Raw genomic sequence first — 21,318 nt, 5'->3', positions numbered from 1 at the left:
CAGAAAGCAGAACCTTTCAATCAAAAACGCCAGACTACCACATTTACGAAGCACCAAAATGGTTGTGAAAGTAATTACTAAATAAAAATGCCTGAACAGAATAGTAGTAAGCATATCAAACACTTGGATGTAAACTTTTGAATTACGAAACTTCAATCTATTTTCCTTTCTTTTTTTTTTGTCTCTCTTCTGTTTTCTTTCAGCATCTCTACTTTTTTCCCACCATCATCGAATGTAATCAATCTTTTTTGTTCTCATCTTTTTTATCCATACCAGCTGTTTTTCAATCAATTCCATTATGATTCTTTTTTCTTTATGTCAACCATTTTTTCCTCCATTGTTTTCTTCTATCAAACAAAGATCATGACAAACCTTTTCTTATGTTCTCTGTTTCTTTTTTTTTTCCCCTTGTAACTCCATTAAGAGAATATAAATGTCCAGTTGTAGAATAATTGACCAAAACTGCAAATCGTCAATGCTGCTTGGATGGCATTCAAATCCTTTCCTTCTCTTTCATGTTCAAGTGCAATCACAATCAAGTGGAGCAAAACCGAAGATTATGCGCTATAAAAAAGTCGCTAGTGAAGCCAACAAGAATACATTCAGTCAAAAAGAAACCATGGTGCATGAAAAGAAAATAAGGTAATTGATGATATCAAAGATAAACTTATTACTAGTAAAGATAAACTGCACGTCAGCTCTCTAGCCATCCTGATACAGCTACAATGTTCTATGGTAAGTGTAATCAAGAACAAAGTAACATTTGTATTAATATTAATCACATTTGCTGCTACTCAAAAGTAATCAAAAGAAAATCAGATTTGCAAAAGATACAGAGGAAAGCAATACAGGTGCCACCAGCTCAAATTTGCCTTAATTTGGCTTTTCCTCATAAAGGAATTCCATAGTTAAACCTGCTCCCACAACTAACAAAATGTGCTCCTTTGATCCAAATATTCTTCTCTATTGTCGATGAAAAAACATAAGTTTGGTGCCAGACATGCAGGGTGCATGGGGCAATTTTGTATGCGGAAGCCTCGTTGAAAACAAAAGATAATACAGAGGACGACCTGTGCACAATGGAAAAAGTAGCTACTGAGTAATGAATTATTTGGTGATAGAAAACACACGTAAAAAATGTTGTACAGCTACAAACAGCAGTGATAAACCAAACTAGTGAAAATCAAAATAATGATTCCAAGTTCCAACAACCCAAAGATACTCATTTATACTTTTTGTGCTGCTCCAAATCTTCTGCCAAATGACTACAACCAAAGGTGCATGATGTACAACAACCAAAAGATGAAATTGCTAAATGAATACCCAATATGATTATTTGGACCTGTCAAGGTAGTAAACTGAAATCCGAAATAGGTTCTGTTATATTTCAGAGCCTTATTCCCTTTCAAGGAAAAAGTTTAACAATGAGCAAAATAGATTTGTAGAAATGTATTTCAAGCATGGAGCTTTGAGAGGCACATCCCAGCAATAGATAAAAAAAAATTGCCACAAATGTAGTTTCTTGAGATACAAGTGACCGATGTGATGCTCCTCATTTAGCTTTTCATTCTTTCTGCATATAACATGTCTTTTATTGGAGAATGAATGACACAAGGGAAAAACTAGGATTGGATTAGGTCTACCAATTGACCAAATGTTGAGCCAAAGAAATCTGATAAAAACTAGGATGGACTACATTTTTTTGGATCAAATTTTTAACCTGGCAGCCCAAATTTCAATCCCATCCAGTTACCCAGCAGTTAACTGTATTTGATATGGATTGGCCCCAATCTGATCTAGTAATAATCAGAATCAGGACTAACCATTAGCTACATTACTTTGCATATATACTAAAACCATTGGGTATCGGTGATAGCTTCATAATAACAACAGGAGCCTAGACCTTCGAATTCCAGTCTCATGGGCAGTGGCATGTCTCATCTTTGCTGTCTCCCAAACCTTTCCCTCACATCTCCCTTCCCCTGCCCTTATCATTTCACAGGCAGAATGAAAGGGGCGGTGCAGGAGTCTTATCCCTCTTTCACACTCTCTACTAAAATAAGAAATCACAGTTCTGGCACAGGTGTAGCAGGAGAAAATTACAGCGAGTATTCCTCTAGCTCCCTCCCTCTTCCTCTTCTCATCTCTTCTCTTTTTAACTTGTTCTTTCTTAGTCTCAAATCTCTTTTGTTACATTCCTGTGGAAAGAGCTAAGGTCTAGATGAATATCTGTTAGGACTAAATAGAAATCTGATAGTAACAAATTAGTTCCTACCTGAAGCTTATAAAATGATATATTCCTGCTTTATACTTATTTATGATGTCTTGCATCTAGTTATAACTTATTCTAACTGCATACGGGTTGTGTTTAAAAATTCCTTTCTTAACCTCTTTAATCATTTATCATTTATATATACATATTGCTGTAACTTGATCACATTGATCTTGATACTGCAGGGCTTTACTAAAACCATTTTGCCAATTGAGATTGGAACAGAAACTAGGAATTCACTTATTGGAATCAAACTTACAGATTGAAAGCTACCATAAAAAGCCACATTATCAGCATAAGAATATTTCATTAAAACTATTGGACCAAAATGCAAGTACCGTGCTCAATGATTCTAGACTGAGTCCCATCACATAGAGGTACAAGAATTTCACCACTGGAAGCTGGTGCCTATCAAAGGACGTGCAAGAAATATTATATTACATATAGTTATAAAGACACTAGATCCCTGGGGAATCACTTGTCTTGGTCTCCTAAGTTGCTAGAATTTCATCACCTGGAGCTGGTGCCTTTTGGTGATGGGCTAGTAAAGTTTTGTTAGAGATAGTGAAAAAGGCATTAAATACCCAGAGAATCAGTGTCTCAGTCTTCTTACTGTGCTCAAAGAAAAAGGACAGCAGACATTTACTGTCACAAACAACGAATCAAATATTTGATAAGATTTGGACCTTAGGATTTGATCAAGGGTATCATAATAATGCTTTAACATACTGTACATGCTTGATCTAGTTAATGAAAGCACCAAATTATGTAGTAGCTATTGGCGTACTTTGTATATTTTTCTTATATTACTGCAATCAATATGCTAAACATGACCTTAAGTAATGCAGTGCAAATATCTAATTAGATGGGACCTAAATATCTTAAATAAGAGAATAATCCCTTTTGTGTTGTACTACTCGATAACCATAGGTGAAAATTTAATTAAAAAGCAAATGAGTAATTACTCTATAGTCAATAAAATATATTGATTTGTTTAAGTGCCAGAGATATCTTGTTACTAGGAATTTCTTAACATGTGATGCCTTGATTATTCTATTGGAAAGTAGTGGATCCCATTAGCCCCAACTCATGTAATTCCATATAGGTGGGACAATACCATTAGAAAGAAAAGAAAAACACATCCAAATTTCTAAAAGTAGGTGCTGCATAATCACCTGAGGAGTGAAGCAAATTATGGCTGCTAAACAGCTAAAGCATTTGGGATGATGATTACCAAATGACCACTAAAATCTAAGAGGACCAAGTATTACTTGCATAATATATTACAAATAAACAAATAGTGGTTCTCATTACCACTTAATGAGGCTATAATTGAGAAGAATGAACATTGTTGAATTCAAAATTGACTAAGCTAAATAGAACTGCAAACTTCTTTTAGGCTCCAGTTGGTTGGGTAAGGATAGAATAAGGCCCAAGACATAAGCCTTAACCCCGCCAAACAGATAAAACAATTTGAGGATAAGAGGGAGGACAAACCATCTTATTTCAGGATTAACTATTCCGAGGAGCAAGTGGAGTAAGGCTACTCCAATTTTTTGCTTAAAAGTCATTCGACTTTCACCTTCCTTTTCCCTTTTCATTATTTTCCCCATTTACCTCATCTTTTTCTGTTTTGTTTGCCCATTCTATTGAGTATGTCCATCAAGCATGGCCACACAATACATGGACAGAAGCATCATTAGCATGTCTTGTTATTAATGTAGATTTTTAGGTCATAGAACACATCCAAGAGTAATCAAAGTCTGCACCCAAGCATGGCTGTGCATTCAAGGCAACCACCATTTGCTCTTTATGGTAACCCCTCGCTCCAAGTTTCTACCTCAGCTTCTCCTTCACAATTCATCCTGATGCAGGCGCTGATGCTCACATCCAGAGTATGCAGCAAGCATCAGAATGCTCCACAAGGAGGTTGTGGTGCTTGACTAGCACTGTTGTTAATTAGAACCTCAATGATTGTTGTCATTAGAGTTATGCCCAGTAATGAGTTACTTAAATAGTATTTGTTAGTTAAAATTGTTTTTTAGCATGTACTAACAAATTTGCTTTAAGTTGTATTAACCAAGGTTGCCAAAGCAACTATATTATAATTTATAAATAAATAGAAAATATAGTTACAGATCATTTTATTCTGAACATGTTGATTGCAACTAGATTTTACAATCAACTTATTTGTTAATTACTACTAAGAACATCCAACGCAACTATGAGATTTGCATCTTTAAGATTGATATATCACTTCATGTTAATTTTAATAATGAAATAGTTTATTTACTTATCTATTTATTTATAACGAATTTTGTTAAAGCTATATGAACCACAGTTAATAACTATAACATAATTTATAAAAGAAGACTAAATATAACTTACAAATCAATTAAATATACAAATATAGACCATTTCCTTCTGAGCATATTGATAGCAACTAGATTTTATAATAAACTTATATGTTAATTACTGACTAAGCAGGGCAAATATGAAATTTGCATACTTATGATTGAAATATCTACTTCTGTTAACAGTTATAATGAAATAGTAAATTTATTATTCTGCTAATGACTACTAAAAATAAGGAAATATAGCCAAACAAAATTGAGCATAATTTGTTGGAATAGTTTATTCAATTGGAATAACTAATCCTATTCCATTATTCTTTGTTGCCAAACCAACCATGGCCTTAATCTGTTGGTTTAGGGCCTTAGGCTAGATAGGAAAACAAAGAGCAAGTTCTACATCTTAAAAAATAATTGCAGATGTTAGTAGACCAACTTAAACTATGGCCTCTTTGCATTTGATTCTCTATATGTATATGTGTGTGTAATTGCAGAGGGACCTCAGCACTCTTAAGGCCACTTTGGTCCAGCATGTTTTGTTAGCTTCAGATACTACAATACTTCCTCTAGCAAATGTCAAAATCATTTGTTAACTTTAATTTTCATAATTTTGCTCAAGGAATTTTCAAACTCGTTCTCTTTAATTTTTCCACAAAATTTGATATTCCATACCTATGAAGAAAATTTTAGACAACTTAAACAATATATCAGAAGTTGCAAATAGAAACTTTTAACAAAAAAAAAAACAAGAAGCAGATTGAATTACTTAAAAGATTAATACGTTGCATAAATCAGCATACCTCACTGTGCAAGATCAACACCCATTTTGTCTTTGACAACTGGAACATCAAGCCCAGGGTGATCCTCGCATGACAATGTATTGGGATTAGGATGGGATGTCCTTAAGGGAACCATGAGCACACCATTGTCATCACAATGTACATCCTCCAAGCCCCTAGAAGATGAGACGTCCATAACAGCAGTTACCCCAGAAATAGCAACATCTGCTGAACTTTCTTCAACTGGTGACGATATTACAGATGTCATTGGGTCATCTCGGATGTAAGCACTTGAACCACCCAGGAATCCCATAATTTCTTGACTGCCACAAGCTCTGTTAGAGTTACCAGAGTCACTCAGCCACATAAGGTGCAGATTATGCCCTTGCCAACATTTACCACCAACATAAGCTCTCTTTGCATTATCACATGAGATAAAAGTTACACGAGCACAACAATTTTCAGGTGTCTTCACTGCATCATTCTCACTTCTTTCTTCTGGCTCTTCTAGTACTACTGAAGCAAGATCACCAAATACTGAGAAATGATCCTGCAGAGCAGCAACCTACAAACATAAAAAATAGATGTTAAATTCAGAATGGGAAACAGACAACTGGCATTAGAAAGCTTTTCTAACTTTCTGATGCAGTCTAGCAGTGAAATAGGTAAAATGCGATTCAATTGGAAGTTAGATTGAATCAATTGGTGATCAGGTTGTGTCATATTGAATTTATCAAAACTAGGGCATGTCGTATTTCATACTTGATTTTAGTTTCTGGTTGGTTAGAAGACCTTAAAATATTGAAATAGGTACTTGGACAAATAGTCACCTGTCATATATTACTTGGTTAATTGTACCCCTCATCGAGAAAGATTAGAAGTCAAGGATTCAATTTGTCATTACCATGCAGATTGGCACTGTCAACCTAGGCATGTCAATTGTCATGGTGAGACATACTGTCCAGATATACAAACTATGCCCATACACCACATGGTATGTGTCATGTGAATCTTGAAAGTACAAGGAATGATGATGCAGTCATAATGTACATTAATGGTTCATATCAAATCCAAACAATTTCTAAGCTGTCAGAATGATCCAAGTTTTGTACTATCTTTTACTATTCATCACTCCTTTCAACAAGAAAATCTTATGATTTATATTCATAATTCACAATATGGTCCTTGGAACTTATCAAACAGAGACGAGGACACATAATAAAATAGAAATCCAAAATAATTATTTATTGTTAAAATAATACTTCTAATGTAAAATACAATCATGTCGTGTGTGTGTGTGTAGCTGTGCAGGGATATACATATCTATATAAAAAATTTGTTTGTTGGTGTGCATAGTGAATATTTAAATGTCTGAGAAGAGAATTACATCTGTGAAATCAGCTGGCAGAGGAGGAAGAACTCTAAATGAAGTGGACTGATTATCTGGATTAGTCAGATGACTTGTCTCTTCTGTGTTGGAATTCTGAAAATTTGCTGCATTTGCTATCGTAGTAGGTGAAACAAGAACCTCCTTGGACTTTCTAGTTTGTCCTGTATTCTCAACTTCTTGTCGTCCGCCTGCAGGAGTATTTGGTGCTCTGGGTGTTCCAGCTTTTGCTGCTTCATTGCCAATATCCACTTTAAGCTTTTTAGATGTTTGTCCAGAGGCTACTTCACCCTTCTTAACTGTAATAGCCTGCACAGAGATTTCAAAGGTTTTGTATCCTATATGAAGGAATATAATCCCAATGATTACTATAACAATAGAGAAGTCAACTTGTCTAATTTTAATGGAAATGATTTTATAATAAAAAATAAATCATGTACAAAGAAATATTTAAATGTTTCAGGGTCCCTCTATTATACTTTAGATAAGTAATCCACACCCACCAGCCTCCCTGTAAAAGAAGAAAGCAAAAAGAAATTTTTTTTTTGCCACAAAAAAGAAAAAACAGAATTCTTCCAGAATAAATAAAAGATATTCATGGGCAAACCACCACAACATTCTCACAGTAATACAAGGTCCTACTGCTAAAGTAACATTTAGTAAATATCTGTCACATTTGCCAAGACTACTAATAGATATGTTTATCAGGAGCTAAGAAAATATTACTTGTTTCTCAAATTTGTCTAATTGGCGACGGAATTCATCGCGCTTTTGGGCCAAAATTTCCTGCTTTTTGCGAAGTTCCTCTTTCAAGAGCTCCAATCCCTCTAGTTTCTTTGGCACTGGAGAAGCTATTTTTAGAGAATGTGGAGATGAAATTTTCAGACCTGGGACTGCCACCAACAGTTCAGAAGCAGGTGTTTTTCTTCCAGTTGGAACTGGAGAGTTCAGATCTTCTTTCTCTTTGTCATGTCCAGATGGACAAGATGGAAAAGAAGATCCCCCCTTGGAAGATGATGGAGGCAACTTAGTGCAAACATTATTTTTTCGAACATCATAAACTCTATCACGGTTGGCCCACCATAGTTTTATAAAACGGTTACCCATTACAGCATCAGGTGCTTCAAGGGCAGCTTCAGCCTCTTCCCTTTTAGAAAATTGAACAAAAGCTTTTTCACTATTCAGTGGAATATAGATATCAACAACCTCACCAAACTTCTGGAAGTGTGAAAGAAGAGCCTCCCTTGTGTTGTTCTTTTGAGGAATACCATGTACATAGAGAGTCCGTGAAGCTTTTTGAGACATTCTACCACTGTTACGACCAGAGTCCACATGCAATCTTGAAAGAGGCTGCAACTCTGTTGTTTTGTAACCCATGTCCTCAGCAGGAATACGTTTTTCTGGAATGACAGAAGTATTAACCATAGATTTCTCATTATCTTCTTTCGTTGCATCCGACAGATGACTTATAGAAGCTGCATTGCTACTAGTCTTTATACCCATCTCTGACCTACTACCACGGCCAATCCGGCCCCAAATAGATGAATTAGTACTCTGTGAACCAATATTTTCCATGAAGACTCTGCTTGCCTGATCACTTTTAAAGCCATTAGATAATGTGAGACTCTGCTGAGAAGAAGAGTCTGCATTCCATAAAGGTTCATCATTGCTCAGTAAAGGAAAGCCTGTGCCAGATGTTTCTGGACACTCGTTGTTCCATAAAGGCTGATCAGGATCATATACATCTGCTTCAGCAGCACCACAAGCAGATGAAACTCCACTCAGCTTTAATGGATCATCAGACAAGATGGTTTTCGCATCTTTTGCAGGTATCAAGTTGCCGCCTGTGACGAGGCCTGAAGGTGCCCTAACAGAAGGCAACGATCCTGGCCCAGCTTGAATTCCCAGAGCATGTGAATTTGGATCCGAGACAGGAAGATTGAACTGAGAAAGACTCTGCAAATCATTACAGAAGATAGTTATGACTGGAAGGAAAAAAATAAATTGTATCATAAATTACGTATTAGCAGAAGTGTCTCAGAATCAATATTTCTTGCAACTAAAAACAAGCAGCCAGGTCCATACAAAAGTGATCAGACAATGAATGTTAAGATGGCACCCACTTTTTACCAAATAGTAAAATTTCAATGTGGCAGATGATGTGCAAAAGAAATTCAGATAATAACTTACCTGCACATCTTCAACAACAATCCGATTTACACCATGCTCCATTGGACACATATCCCCTCTCAGGCAAAATCCCTGTTCATCAAAGTCTCTGCAACGCAGACGAGGCATGCCCATATTGAATAATGGTGTGATTGTGGACTGAAGAGCCCCTTGCAGACCAAGTGGTTGGAGTGGATCCAAAATTCTACTGTTCATCCCAGGAACAAACCCATATGTACCCCAACATGTATTTTGTGAACTTGCAGCAGCGGGTATACCTGTACCAACAAAAAGGCTAGGGTGCGTAGGCAGTCCTTGTGAAACAACCTGTGATGCAAAATCATGTGTGTCAAAGGGGTTAAATCTGGAATCTTGTAGGCTCCGGGAAATAGTACTCCTCCCTCTTCCTCTTCCTACTGGAGGGCGTCCTGTAGATGTGGATTTATCAAAGCAGGGACCAGTGTATGTTTGATTTGTCCTAGCCCGTGAACTCAAATCAGAGGAAACCCGCATTCCTGGTGTGAAGATAGGTCGTCGCTTATCTCTCTCCATATTGATGTTGTTAATATTGTCATGGAACATTTTCCTACTCTCAAAAGGCTTGTTTCTTTTTCTATTAGTCTGCCGCATAGATAGTTCTTGAACATCATTATCAGACATATTAGGATGTGCCTCCCTCCTACGATGTTTATGGTTGCGATCATCATCATCATCACTAACTTCTCGGTCTTCAGAATCAATAAGTGGTTTAGAAGACATTGAATGATTTATCTCACTAGGCATTTGAGTTCTCAGTTGTCCATTATCGGCAGCAGGAGGCAAAGACAGCTCAAACTTCTTAATAATATCAAGGTTCTGACCAACGCTCACTATTGAAGCATCTTCAAGGGCCTGTAACATCCTTGTGAAAAAGTTTCTTGTACCTAGGGATATGGATACACTAGAAGATTATGCACCGACACATGAAAACAGAATGCCATACAAAAATTACAATTATTGAACATTTGTGATGAACAATAATGCAAAGAACTAGAATGGTTTGGCTATTGATAATAATTACTGAGAAAAGAATTAAAAGAAACTCTTAACACTTTAAAGTGATTTTTCCTTATTGAAAGAGAACTTTAACTTGTAACATTTTTCTTGACTAAGATATTGTGATCATAAAGATAATTCCAACTTTAACTTGTGTCCTTCAAGTTTTTGTGATTAGCGACTATGGTTTCTATGTTGTTTTGCACTTGGTTGACTTATGTATCTTGAACCAAATTTTCATAAAGCAGTTATTGTTCTGTCCAGGTGGTCAAGACACAGAGTACATATACCATGTGGACATATATGCAACAACTTGCATGGTTCACAATTCACATTGAGATTATAAAACAAATAACTGTTTAAAAGAAGTATAAAAAAATATAAAATTAGACACATGAATAGTCTAAATAATACAGATTAACCACCTATTGTTTGGACCAATTCCATATTGACCACCTGTGATTCAAAAGCTAACACAGCACATCTAAAGCTAGGTTCCTTGATTCCTAGATAGCAGTCCAAGGGGTTAGTTCACTCTTGGCAATGCTCTGTTTGCTTTGCTGTTCTTTTTGGACACATCTGGCATGGGATTACCCTGTTCAAAGATGTTTTGCTAGTACTGTTACAGATTTGGGTGCTCATAAAATTTGAAGGTATGGAAAAAATGGCAATCAATAGAATTTTCCTAATCCACCCTTCCTGAAAGTAAGAATGTGAATCTTTTTCGTTGCCTTAGGGACTAGGAGACTGGATTTAGCCATAAAAGAAAACTGCTATGGTACAAAAATCTCACTTCTCGGTCTTTAGCCCCCTCAGTCACCATCAGGATTGCTCGATCAGTGCAATCTGATATGTCTATTTGCCTATCAGTTGACTTGAAATGGAAAGGGTTGGACCAAGGGGGTCTCTCAACGCCTCTACTCTGATTTTCTAACTAGAAATGGATGGTCTAAGTCTAAGGATTGGCATCTGATTCTGGATCACTGTTCACTCTGTGGCATCCACAGAAAAAAGAGAGCACTTTCATGCCACCAATGACATGGAGGTTAATAAGGCATTTTAGAAGATTTGCATTTGACTAACAGCAAGGAATGTAATAAGAACTAGGACAAGAGCAGATTCATGAACAGGAGCTAACATATAATCTGTGAACAGACTAGCTTGGGACAAGCTCGCTTGCTTTCAAGAGTTTAACCAGTAAATGACAACTACCATCCTACTTTCTTGCTCAGAATGATTAACTAGCATAATAAGGTTTTAACTGGCTTACATGATGGGTGCAGTTAGTCATTGGTAATGTTGGTCCTGGCCTCAAAAGAGATACAGCATTATGAACCATTCGTAGAAGTGGTATGACACACATATGATGTAACAACTATATCACATAAAAGAGACATGTGAGGCATAAGAAAAATATAAATTTCAAAAGTGATAAATGATTTGATGTTCTAAAAGAAAAAAAGTCAAGGATCTAAACATCCAACCAAGTACTGGTATCAAAACATGCAGTACGATATATGTACATATCAGTTTTCTAATGATTTTATTCAATGATACCAGAAGGTATGACTCGGTAATCGGTATACCAACCTAACCAGTCCGGTAGATTACTAAATTGCTATTGACCAATATTTAAATCTTCCATAAAAGTATTCATATAGTATGGTTCACTCAGATTTGATGTCAACCCGGCAAGATGATTTCACTGTTGGTGTTTCTTCCAGTCCACTAGAAAATTCCTTGGCCCCTATTGTACTCCAACTCAGTAGCTTCCACTACATGGCCAAGGTTGAGCCTCAGAATTTAACAGCAGAAAAGCCACCTGTAGATGTTAGCACATAATCATTCCAAGTACATGTCCAAGGTTGACCCTACTCCAACTCAGTAGCTTCCACTACAATGTCCAATGTTGAGCCTCAGAATTTAACAGAAGAAAAGCCACCTGTAGATGTTACCGCATAATCACTCCAAGTAGGGTTAATAATAGTCATGCAATTGTTTGAATCTATAGCCCATTGACTAACTTCTTTGTTGATTTCGCCTTGATAACATATTTGCGTGTTACCCAACTTATCCAAAACTCATTTTTGCTATCAGGGAGTTTCACTTGACAAATTAAAAAGTTTGAACCTAAAGCGAACCCTTTAATTCCATTATTCATTCTTTAGTTAGAAAGAAACCAAATCTTCCTACGTAGGATTCCAACTGATGACCAATTAGTTAACAGCTGATTCTCTCCCACTAAGCTATTTAGGAACAAAGGATTTAAGCCCAACTTCAATTTAAACATTTATTCGGACTCAGTTGTTCAACCTTTATTAGGAACTCCTCATATTCAACAAGCTCGGCTGTCTTTCCTATACAACCACAAAGGAGAACACATCGAGCAAGTTCAAGTTGACATAACACTAAACCTATTAATCAAAAACACCATGGAGAACACCAAAGTTCACAAATCACCTAATTGACACCAAGTATAATCTTCTTGTGCTCCAGGACACCATCATAGAAACAAAGAATGTGTTTTAAAGGTCTCAAGAAGAAAATGATCCTAATTGACTGTTGTAGATTGCTAGCATGAAAAAATAGAACATTCTCGAATATCAAGTAACTGGCCGAGCTGCTAAGTTAGCCAAAGTGAAAATAAATGCTGCCAGTGAAATAGATCATACAAAAAGCCCATTAATTTACAGTTTCTAGTGGAAATATACTATTAATCCATTTAAAATCGTCATCTAATTCAATTAATGAGTCATCCATTTGAAAATGGGAATACAGACTTCATTAGAAGGACTTCTAATAAACATATATTATACCATTTAAACTTCTTACTTCCTCTATGAGTAAGAAAAAAATGGATGACTTGACGAACATTGACAAAACAACAAGTATTCTTAACCAAGGAAAATAACTCATGATAAAGTTAAGGGACATTTTGACCCCCAAAAAAACCATGCTCCATAAGTTTATTTCCTTTTAGTATCAAGCAAGCCCTGAGAGGGTCTCGTTGACTGTGATTTATATTTCATCTTTCATTACCAATTAGTTTGCTTTTCGACGTAAATTCTTTTTTGTTTTCATTTTTTTCCAATCAAGATGCATGAATCAATGCATCTATGCAGATCTCATTTATGGATTAATGAAATTGGAGAAGCACTTTGTGCCTATAACATTCTGAGTCTCTTCCTTTTGTGTATTGCAATGGAAATCCTTTTGGTAGCATCTACTAATTTGGAAGTTAATTTGAAAGTCATTTAAACCCAGACATTTCTGGGACTCTGGAATTATTAGGTGATTTTCTAGAAATTATAGAGTTATGCTTCTAGTGACAATATGATTTTGGGTGGTGGTCCCGCTTATGGGGTCGAATCAGTATGTTTTAAGTAAAAATATTTGAATATAAATCACATCCTCCTCATATGTATCATACCAAATCTCATTAATTGAGTCACTTCTTGAGAAATACAAAACAGCTATTTCATACAAGAAATTTGTTCACTGATAATAATAAAAAGTTAACAGCGATTGGTTTGATGATAAAATAAGAACCTAGGTTATAAACAATGATTTAATCTATGATGAAAACATAAATTTTTGGATCAGTTCTCCACCTTAATGACAAAGATCCTAGCCATGGTTCCCTAAAATCACAAGGAGCATTTTTGACGAATCACCAAGATAATTGCCATGATCACATAGCATCACAAGTAGTTTTGAGTAATCACCATAATAATTGATGGTGAATAATTGAAATTTTCCATTATTCTATTGTTTTCTCCCAAAAAGATCAAGGAGACAACCAGACACGTCGTGTCGGTTTCTCCGAAGGAAGTCTACTGAAAAATTGGCATCTAATGTGCATTATTTTCTATAGTTTTTTCATTTAACTACTGGTTATAGTAGACAGTAGACACTATAATCTTTTATCATTTTATCACAGATTGGTGCCCCTCCTCTCTCTCTCTCTCTCTTTCTCCTCATCCCAATTTCGGAAAACTTCAACATTTTTTCTTTTATTTTGTCTGTTTCAGTAATATTTAATATCCCTATCTTTGGTTAATCTTTAAAACGTTGTTTATTATCTAAACTCCAACTCATAAAGTATAGCTAGCCCTAAACAATCTTATATCTTTTTATGACCACCAAATTTAACTTGTGTGGCTCTCTCAACATGCAATTTATTAAAAAAAGCAAGGTTCGTCATACCATAGCATACCGCTTGGTATAGGCAATACATACAAGTTCGACAAGAGATCAGTACATGCGGTACATTGGTACAACCCCATGTACCATGCATCAGTATACTCGGTATGATTCAGTACAACTTGGTATGAACCGTACCAAAAGTTGATCAGTACACTGATACGAACCGATAAAGCGAACCATGAAAAAAAGTATCATATTTAATAATTTATTTAAAAAGAGACAACCTATGTGTGACACCATGATCATGATGGATCTCATTTTGTAATTTTAATAAATACAAATTTGTCAAATGAATCAACCGGCTCGTTAGATATGACAAATGAAGATCATTGCCAAATTATCAAACAGACTAAAAAGAATCAAGCCCAAAGATGATAATATAATTTCTTAAATGATTAACTGGAAAAACATGCAAAGGCAAGGAACATACTTTCATCACCACCAATATGATTTCCACCAATGAATACAATTGGCAATTTCCTTTGAGTAGTCCATTCTGTTAGTGCAGATTGGACATCAGATCCATCACCTTTATGTAAGAGATTAAGGTCAGAAACATCATAGTAACCCATCATCCACATAGAAAAGTAACGAAAGAAAGATTATTTGTATTTGCACTAGATGCCTAGATAGTAGAATCAGATGCTATAACTAGGCTATATCTTTTGAAAAAAATGCTCCTCGAAGCAACCTACAATTAGTATAGAATAACATTAACAAAAATAATTTTCTGCAAAGTATTTTAAACTACATGTAATCTGAAGTGCACTCACTTTCGAGATCCAACTCAATCACTTTAAAAAACACTCCTAATTGTGTGAGCAACTCCTTTACCCACTTGGAGTGTCCACAGTTTGTCTTGCTGCAAGCAACCAAAGATAATCGAGTAAAGTGAGGCAAGAGAAAAATTAAAAGATTAACATGAACAGAGAAAAGATCAATATCTAGAAAGATAAATGTAGAATCTTCGTTCAGGTGCTGTACTGTTTCAGAAATTAAAAACAAAAAGCAAATAACTCGGTTATAATAAAACAGCAAGGAGAAATTGATATTTTAAGCAAGGAAGGCAATACCGAAAGATACCGCCCGGTACAGGCGGTACATACCGGTCCGACGGCATACCGGTACGCGAACCTCCCGCTACCGGACGGAACGAAAAATAATAATAAAATAATAAAATTATATATATATATATATATATATATATATATATATATATATATATACGAGGCGACGTCGCGTCGCCTCGACGACGTCGCCTTTTTAATTATATATATATATATATATATAATCTTTTATATATATATATTAATTTCTATATATATATAAACAAGGCGACGTCGCTTCGAAAATATATATATAAATATATATATATAATCTTTTATATATATATTAATTTATATATATATATATAAACAAGGCGACATCGTCGAAGCGACGTTGCCCCACCTGGGAGAAGAGAGAGGCGACGTCGCCGACTTATATATATATAGCGGTATACCGAAAGGTATACCGTTTCGGTATACCGCTCGGTATACAGTTTCGTACTGTACCGAGCGATCATCGAAACTCCGGTACAATACGAAATTGCAGACCTTGGTTTTAAGTTATTAGTTGGGCAATGATGAACATGAATGCACTATACAAGTAACTTCAAAAGAATCAAAACTTTAAAAATTGTTAGGTTTAGTGTCCCAAAATTACCATTTAAACAGGCAGTGTAAATAAAAATATGATCAGAGAACACTGGAAAAACAGAAGTAAACCTTAAACTAAATGTGGCTAGAACATAACTGTAAAAATGTTTGCCCATCATGAATTAACTGAGTTCCTGCTAGTAAAAATAACTTACACAACCGCAACCTTTACATAATGACCTAAAATACCTACAACAAATTTATTCGAAGAAAGTCTCCATGTCTGCACAATTCCAATTCAACCTCATCTCTTAATGTGAAACTATTAATGTACTACAACGTCCTCTACTGATAATCCTAATGTCATGATGGCACACTTAACTCAGAATCCACCTCCATGGTTCTAACATTAGACCTACTTGAGGAAATTCCCACTCCTGGGGTTCCCAACATGGGAGGAACCAACTCAACAAAATTACCACCTCTACATGTACATGGTATACCATCTCAGCATGCACTAGCCAATAAAAATGGGCCACAAATTAGATCGAACATCAATCATAAAAGCCCAAGTAGCATATTAAAACCCTGACCAGAAAAAGAAACTTAGTCAACATAAATATCAAGCCCTTAAGCCATAACTATTAACAGTGTAGCTTTATATCCATGTATACCATAATCTTCTTCACAATCAAAATCTGGGTCTAGTGGTTATCAGAACAGGATTTCAAATGCTTCTGGTAAAATAGTGGCTCAAGCTTCTTCCCAATGACCATGTTTAATTTCCCCACTTTGCCAATTACTAAGTTACCAATAGAACAATAATGAATATAAAGGACAAAAATAAAGGGGCAATATATTATCATGAGACCACAGAGAACAAAAATATAGAGTGTCTGGTTGCTTTAAGCAATTCTTTAGATGCAGACAACCTCAAATACTTGGGACTTTACAACTTGTATCAGAAATAAAATCTTTGCTTAAATAAACTTGACAACTAACTTACAAACAATCAAAACTATTCATTTTCAAGAGAGTATGTAATACCTGTGAAGTAAATTAGCAAAGAGACAGTTATTAAAATTATAATATATGGTCATCCCTAAAATAAGCCCAGACAGAGACATAATAGGACATCCAACTGAATAGAAATTTAAATCTTGATAATGAATCAGCCTCCAGTCTAACATGGTACAATAATTTATTTCGTTCACAGTAACTTGGAGGTATAAATTTGTACACTGATGTTGACAACTTATATAGTTAACATCTAACACCATAGCTAACAACTCATATGGAACTTTCAACAAGAGCAATGGGAATAGACTGACAAAGATTTGGTTCAATTTTCTAAAAGGTTCTTGGCAAAGATAGATAAGAGCTATGAATTAGGTTACTGTTTGTAACATGAATTGCATGTTATGGCATTCAATATCACATATAGACAACTACAGAGAAGAGAGTACAAACCAAGAAAATGCAAATAAATTAATTTGTTTAAACTGTGATAATAATTAACCCAACAATGAAGATAAAATACAACCACTTAATGATCACTCTAAGTATCACTTCAATAGAAAAACATGTTGAGGATCATGCGTGTCTGAGTCACGACATTTGAAAATTAGAAGTTCAAAACATTCTAATGTATAGAGTATCTAGTTCCCTGATCCTTTATATAAAATCAAGCAGAAAAAAAAAATAAAGGAGGTGAGAAGAGGATAAAAAATAATTGCTCTCTTCGGTGGTTTTTAACCTTTATTTTGTCTACAGGACTAAAACTCTAAAACCTTTAGCAAGTGCTTCATTTACTGCTAGAAAGGACACCATGAAGCAACATAATAATAGGTTCCACATACAAATCATTGGTGTAAGGTTAAGAACTCTTAAAAAGGTAACATCATTTTTCTTCCAAATACAAGTATGAAAGATGAAATATAGTAGAAAATTTGAGATAGCTAACATTTAAGAAATTAGGAACATCTTCCTCTGCAAAAAAGAATTAAAATTATAAAAGCAAGACCTGTTACAATAGAAATCAAATTTAAATTACCAAACCTCCAAGTCAACCTAATTTTAAAGCTTAGAATACCATATGTGATGTAGGACGAGAGCAGCAGAATATTTTTTTGATAATAGAGGAACATAAAAGAGAAGAATAGATGATAGTAACTGAAAGATAATAGAAAAACAAATGGATAACTATCAGACTCGCTCTGGCTCAAGGAGAACACTCCCAGGATGAAGGTCTCGCACCTCTGCATGTCTCTCATCCGGACTATGGGATCATGCCATCGGGAAAATAACTTATAGCCTCGCAACACTCACACACAAGGTGGGAAAAGAACACGATTCATTGATTCGTCTCTCATTGATGCATTACAATATTCTAGCCCCTTTTTATAGGCCAAGTACAAGAATAAAAATGAAAAATAAAAAAATAAAAAATTTACAATTGCATCAAATCAAAAATATAATTTGATTTTTTTCCTTCAAAGAAGATAATGTCTTTAATTGATATCAATCTTCATAAAATCTTCCATTAGGATTTGGAATCTTCAATTACAATCATAATATGATTGTTCTCAAATTCTTTCCACATTTTTCTTCTTCCTACAGTAAACTAGGAAACTCAATCAGAATTATTCAGTATGTTGTCCTGTGACAACTTATGATATGCTAAATAACCTCTAAACCAATCAAATTTATTTGAATAAGAGATAGATAAGATTGGTTCCACGTCAATATAAATTGCTTAATCCGACTAAGGCTGTATAAAATCAGTTAATATCTAATAACTCATCTCCTCAAAATGACCGAATGCTAGACCACAATGATTCCATAGCTCAATTTTTTTTTCAAATCTACTGATGATGTTCAAACATCAGTCGGAGAAACTAGTCAAAAAGTCAGATGCTGCAACAAAAGGAGCAAGACCATTGTCATCGGTCCCCTATTAACTGAATCAAACTGGTTCAGTTTATGAATCAGAACTAAAATCTAAAAAATATGTGAAAATCAGATGGAGAAACCCTTTAAAGTAAATTCTTCTTATGCTAGACCTACTGAGTGTTTATGTTGTGATTTTCCATTTATTCATCTGACTTATTCAGAGCCACATAGATCTGGTTTCTTCAATAAAGTATGTACAGTGTCATGGTGTGACCCAATTTAAGCATATCTCATCAGCCTGGGCTTAATCATAGACTCTTTGGCCCTAGATCAGCTTGTCAAGCCATTAAAGAGGTCTCATATTCTACTATGAATTGTAAATACTTTTGCACACATGTGACAAGATCATGAACCATGGTAACCTCTCTCCAGTACAAATTAACAGGATCTCATATCTTATCCATAGAAAACTAAACAAAAAAGCTAAGAAAACAAGAAAAAAAAACAATCTCTACAAAGGGATTGAATCTTCAAACTATTTGGCCAAAATCATGTCCCGTTGCTAGCATAAAGATGAGCCATGGGCCTACAATATAAAAACTCTACTTACATTGATTCCATATGAGGATGTCTAAAATAAACAACATGACCCAATTGTTCACCATGGAAAGCAACGAAGACTAGGGAGCTTGAGAACACTAACCCTCGAGCTTAGGGCCATAAAATGGATGGGATAAAAAAAAATCTGAACCTTAGAAAAAGAACCAAAAATCGAATCAGGATTCTTATCAATGAGTTTTTTCCAATGTGCAAGTAACCAGCTATAAGATTTTTCCCTCAAAGAAAGGAAGTAATTAAACCCTAACACCCGTTGCATCATGAGTTCAAATTAACTTTCTTGTGCCAATCACTTCGATGAACCAGAAGTCTTCTAGCTTTGGCAATAGACATTGATGTGTTTGCCTTACCCTTCAGATGGCTGCACAATGTCCACGTACGAACCTAAAAGTTTTCAGTGTCTCTAACTCTTACTCAGCTAAATTTAAATACTCATCCATAATTGAGACAGTCATAACCAATGAAAGAAAAAGAACAGCTTACTATCAACTTGTCCAAGATGATTGCTTTTGGTACAAATAAGCACTTAACGAGTCACTAAACAATGCATCGTCCATTTCCACCACAAGATGGATTCATATGGATGCATCAGTCAATAAGCACAAGTATTCCAACATCACCGTCTCCTCCACTTCGTTAAAGTAACAAAAAATCCGTTATTCTCCACACAATAAAACGAAGAGAAAAGCAAATACAAAACCCCCGGAAAAGGCAGACAAAATCCGATACTTGTCACCAACTAACTCTATTCAGCGCTCAAGAACTCTCTCCCTCTTTAGCATTCCCCACATAGCTGAAGCACCCCAACCCATCGTCTTCATCAATCGGTTCAACAGACCCTAACCGATCACGACCGGAGCATTCCCGGAAGATTGACTATCTCCAACGAAGAGAAAACGTCCAAAATCGGAGCGAAACAAACCCAAGATTGGGGCCCTAGAGATCAATTGACAAAGGAGATCGATAGAATAACAAGAGAAGATGAAGGAGAAGAGCGGGAAAGGCACCTGAAGACGACGACGGGGGCGGAGGAAACGATCTCCTTAGCCTTCGCGAGCGCCATTGCTTGGGTTCTGTAGCCCTAACGACCCATCCGTCCTCTTGGGTGCTGCGGCTCGCCGTCTCCAACTCGGATTTGAGACGGGCCGGGGTTTGGTGTGACAGGTTCGATCAAGTCCGCCTATCATCAACCCTCGATTCGATCGGATTGGTAGCGGATCTGATCATTTGGTAACATCCATCCGATCTGTTTAATTTGGGTTAATTCGGATTGTGTTTTTTTTTCCTGAAAATAAAAATAAAAATCATCCTGGATATATCTGAAGGTTCAACAAACTCCTCCTCAGATTGAGGAGAAACAAGAGATCTTACAACATTGACGAGATTGTGATATGAACATTGATCGAATTCGCCCGAATAAGATTGTGAGTAGAAGTATTCGGATTGTGTTAATATCCGTTTTGACTGTGAACTCATTCTACTATTAAGTTAAAGATTGTGGCAATATTGATTTTGATCGTCGACTGTAGTATTAAATCGACATAGTCTATTCTTTCAGTATCCTGAACTCGAGATCAACAAGATCTTAACCTTATAGTCTCGATATATATTGTTCCTCTTGAATATTTTCGTGCAAAAAGCACAAGCTATTCTATGTAAGACTTCTGAAGTCAATAAAGCTTGAGAAATAAATAAACTATTCGATCATAATTTGTTCTGTACTCACAGAGATTCTCCTTCTTATAATGTTCTCTCATCAAAAAATATTCTATCTTAAAAAAAATATTCAATCATAAATATATATATATATATATGGAAATAAAATTTACAGAGGTAGTATTTTTCTGAAATTTTGATCGAAATTGGGATAATGAAAATTTTGAACACTCAAGGAGATAACAACACTTCATCATGCATACGAAGAGCATTCAAATTTTAATCCTCAACCATAATCTTTAGACTCGTTAAATTT

The 21,318-nt window shown here is 35.4% G+C and overlaps 1 protein-coding gene across 2 annotated transcripts; it reads right to left on the bottom strand.

Annotated features, from left to right (window-relative positions):
• Positions 1 to 627: 627 nt before the first annotated feature.
• Positions 628 to 20,509, bottom strand: LOC103988915 (zinc finger CCCH domain-containing protein 27). 2 transcript variants are annotated; one of them, XM_009407599.3, is made up of 8 exons: positions 20,354 to 20,509; positions 14,973 to 15,061; positions 14,630 to 14,728; positions 8,980 to 9,881; positions 7,516 to 8,745; positions 6,790 to 7,098; positions 5,424 to 5,967; positions 628 to 1,070 (listed from the first exon to the last, which is right to left on the bottom strand). In XM_009407599.3, the coding sequence occupies exons 1-7, from the start codon at positions 20,407 to 20,409 to the stop codon at positions 5,425 to 5,427; spliced, it is 3,228 nt and encodes a 1,075-aa protein (XP_009405874.1). In that variant the 5' UTR covers positions 20,410 to 20,509; the 3' UTR covers positions 628 to 1,070; position 5,424. The 2 variants fall into 2 exon arrangements, with proteins under 2 accessions (XP_009405874.1, XP_065012428.1); XM_065156356.1 differs by lacking the exons at positions 14,630 to 14,728; positions 14,973 to 15,061; positions 20,354 to 20,509 and adding an exon at positions 11,264 to 11,368.
• Between the last annotated feature and the right edge of the window lie 809 nt (positions 20,510 to 21,318).

Source organism: Musa acuminata, chromosome BXJ3-6, assembly GCF_036884655.1.
Source record: "Musa acuminata AAA Group cultivar baxijiao chromosome BXJ3-6, Cavendish_Baxijiao_AAA, whole genome shotgun sequence".
NCBI lineage: Eukaryota > Viridiplantae > Streptophyta > Magnoliopsida > Zingiberales > Musaceae > Musa > Musa acuminata.
This window is presented reverse-complemented; position numbering and strand designations above follow the sequence as displayed.

Excerpts from the sequence above, each read along its gene's own strand:
- LOC103988915 (XM_009407599.3), bottom strand. The coding sequence starts at position 20,409 with ATGGCGCTCGCGAAGGCTAAGGAGATCGTTTCCTCCGCCCCCGTCGTC. Across the intron at positions 9,882-14,629 it reads TCATATTGGTGGTGATGAAA|GTACAAGAAACTTTTTCACA; the intron begins GTATGTTCCTTG and ends CCATATCCCTAG. Across the intron at positions 5,968-6,789 it reads TGCCAGCTGATTTCACAGAT|GTTGCTGCTCTGCAGGATCA; the intron begins GTAATTCTCTTC and ends TTATGTTTGTAG.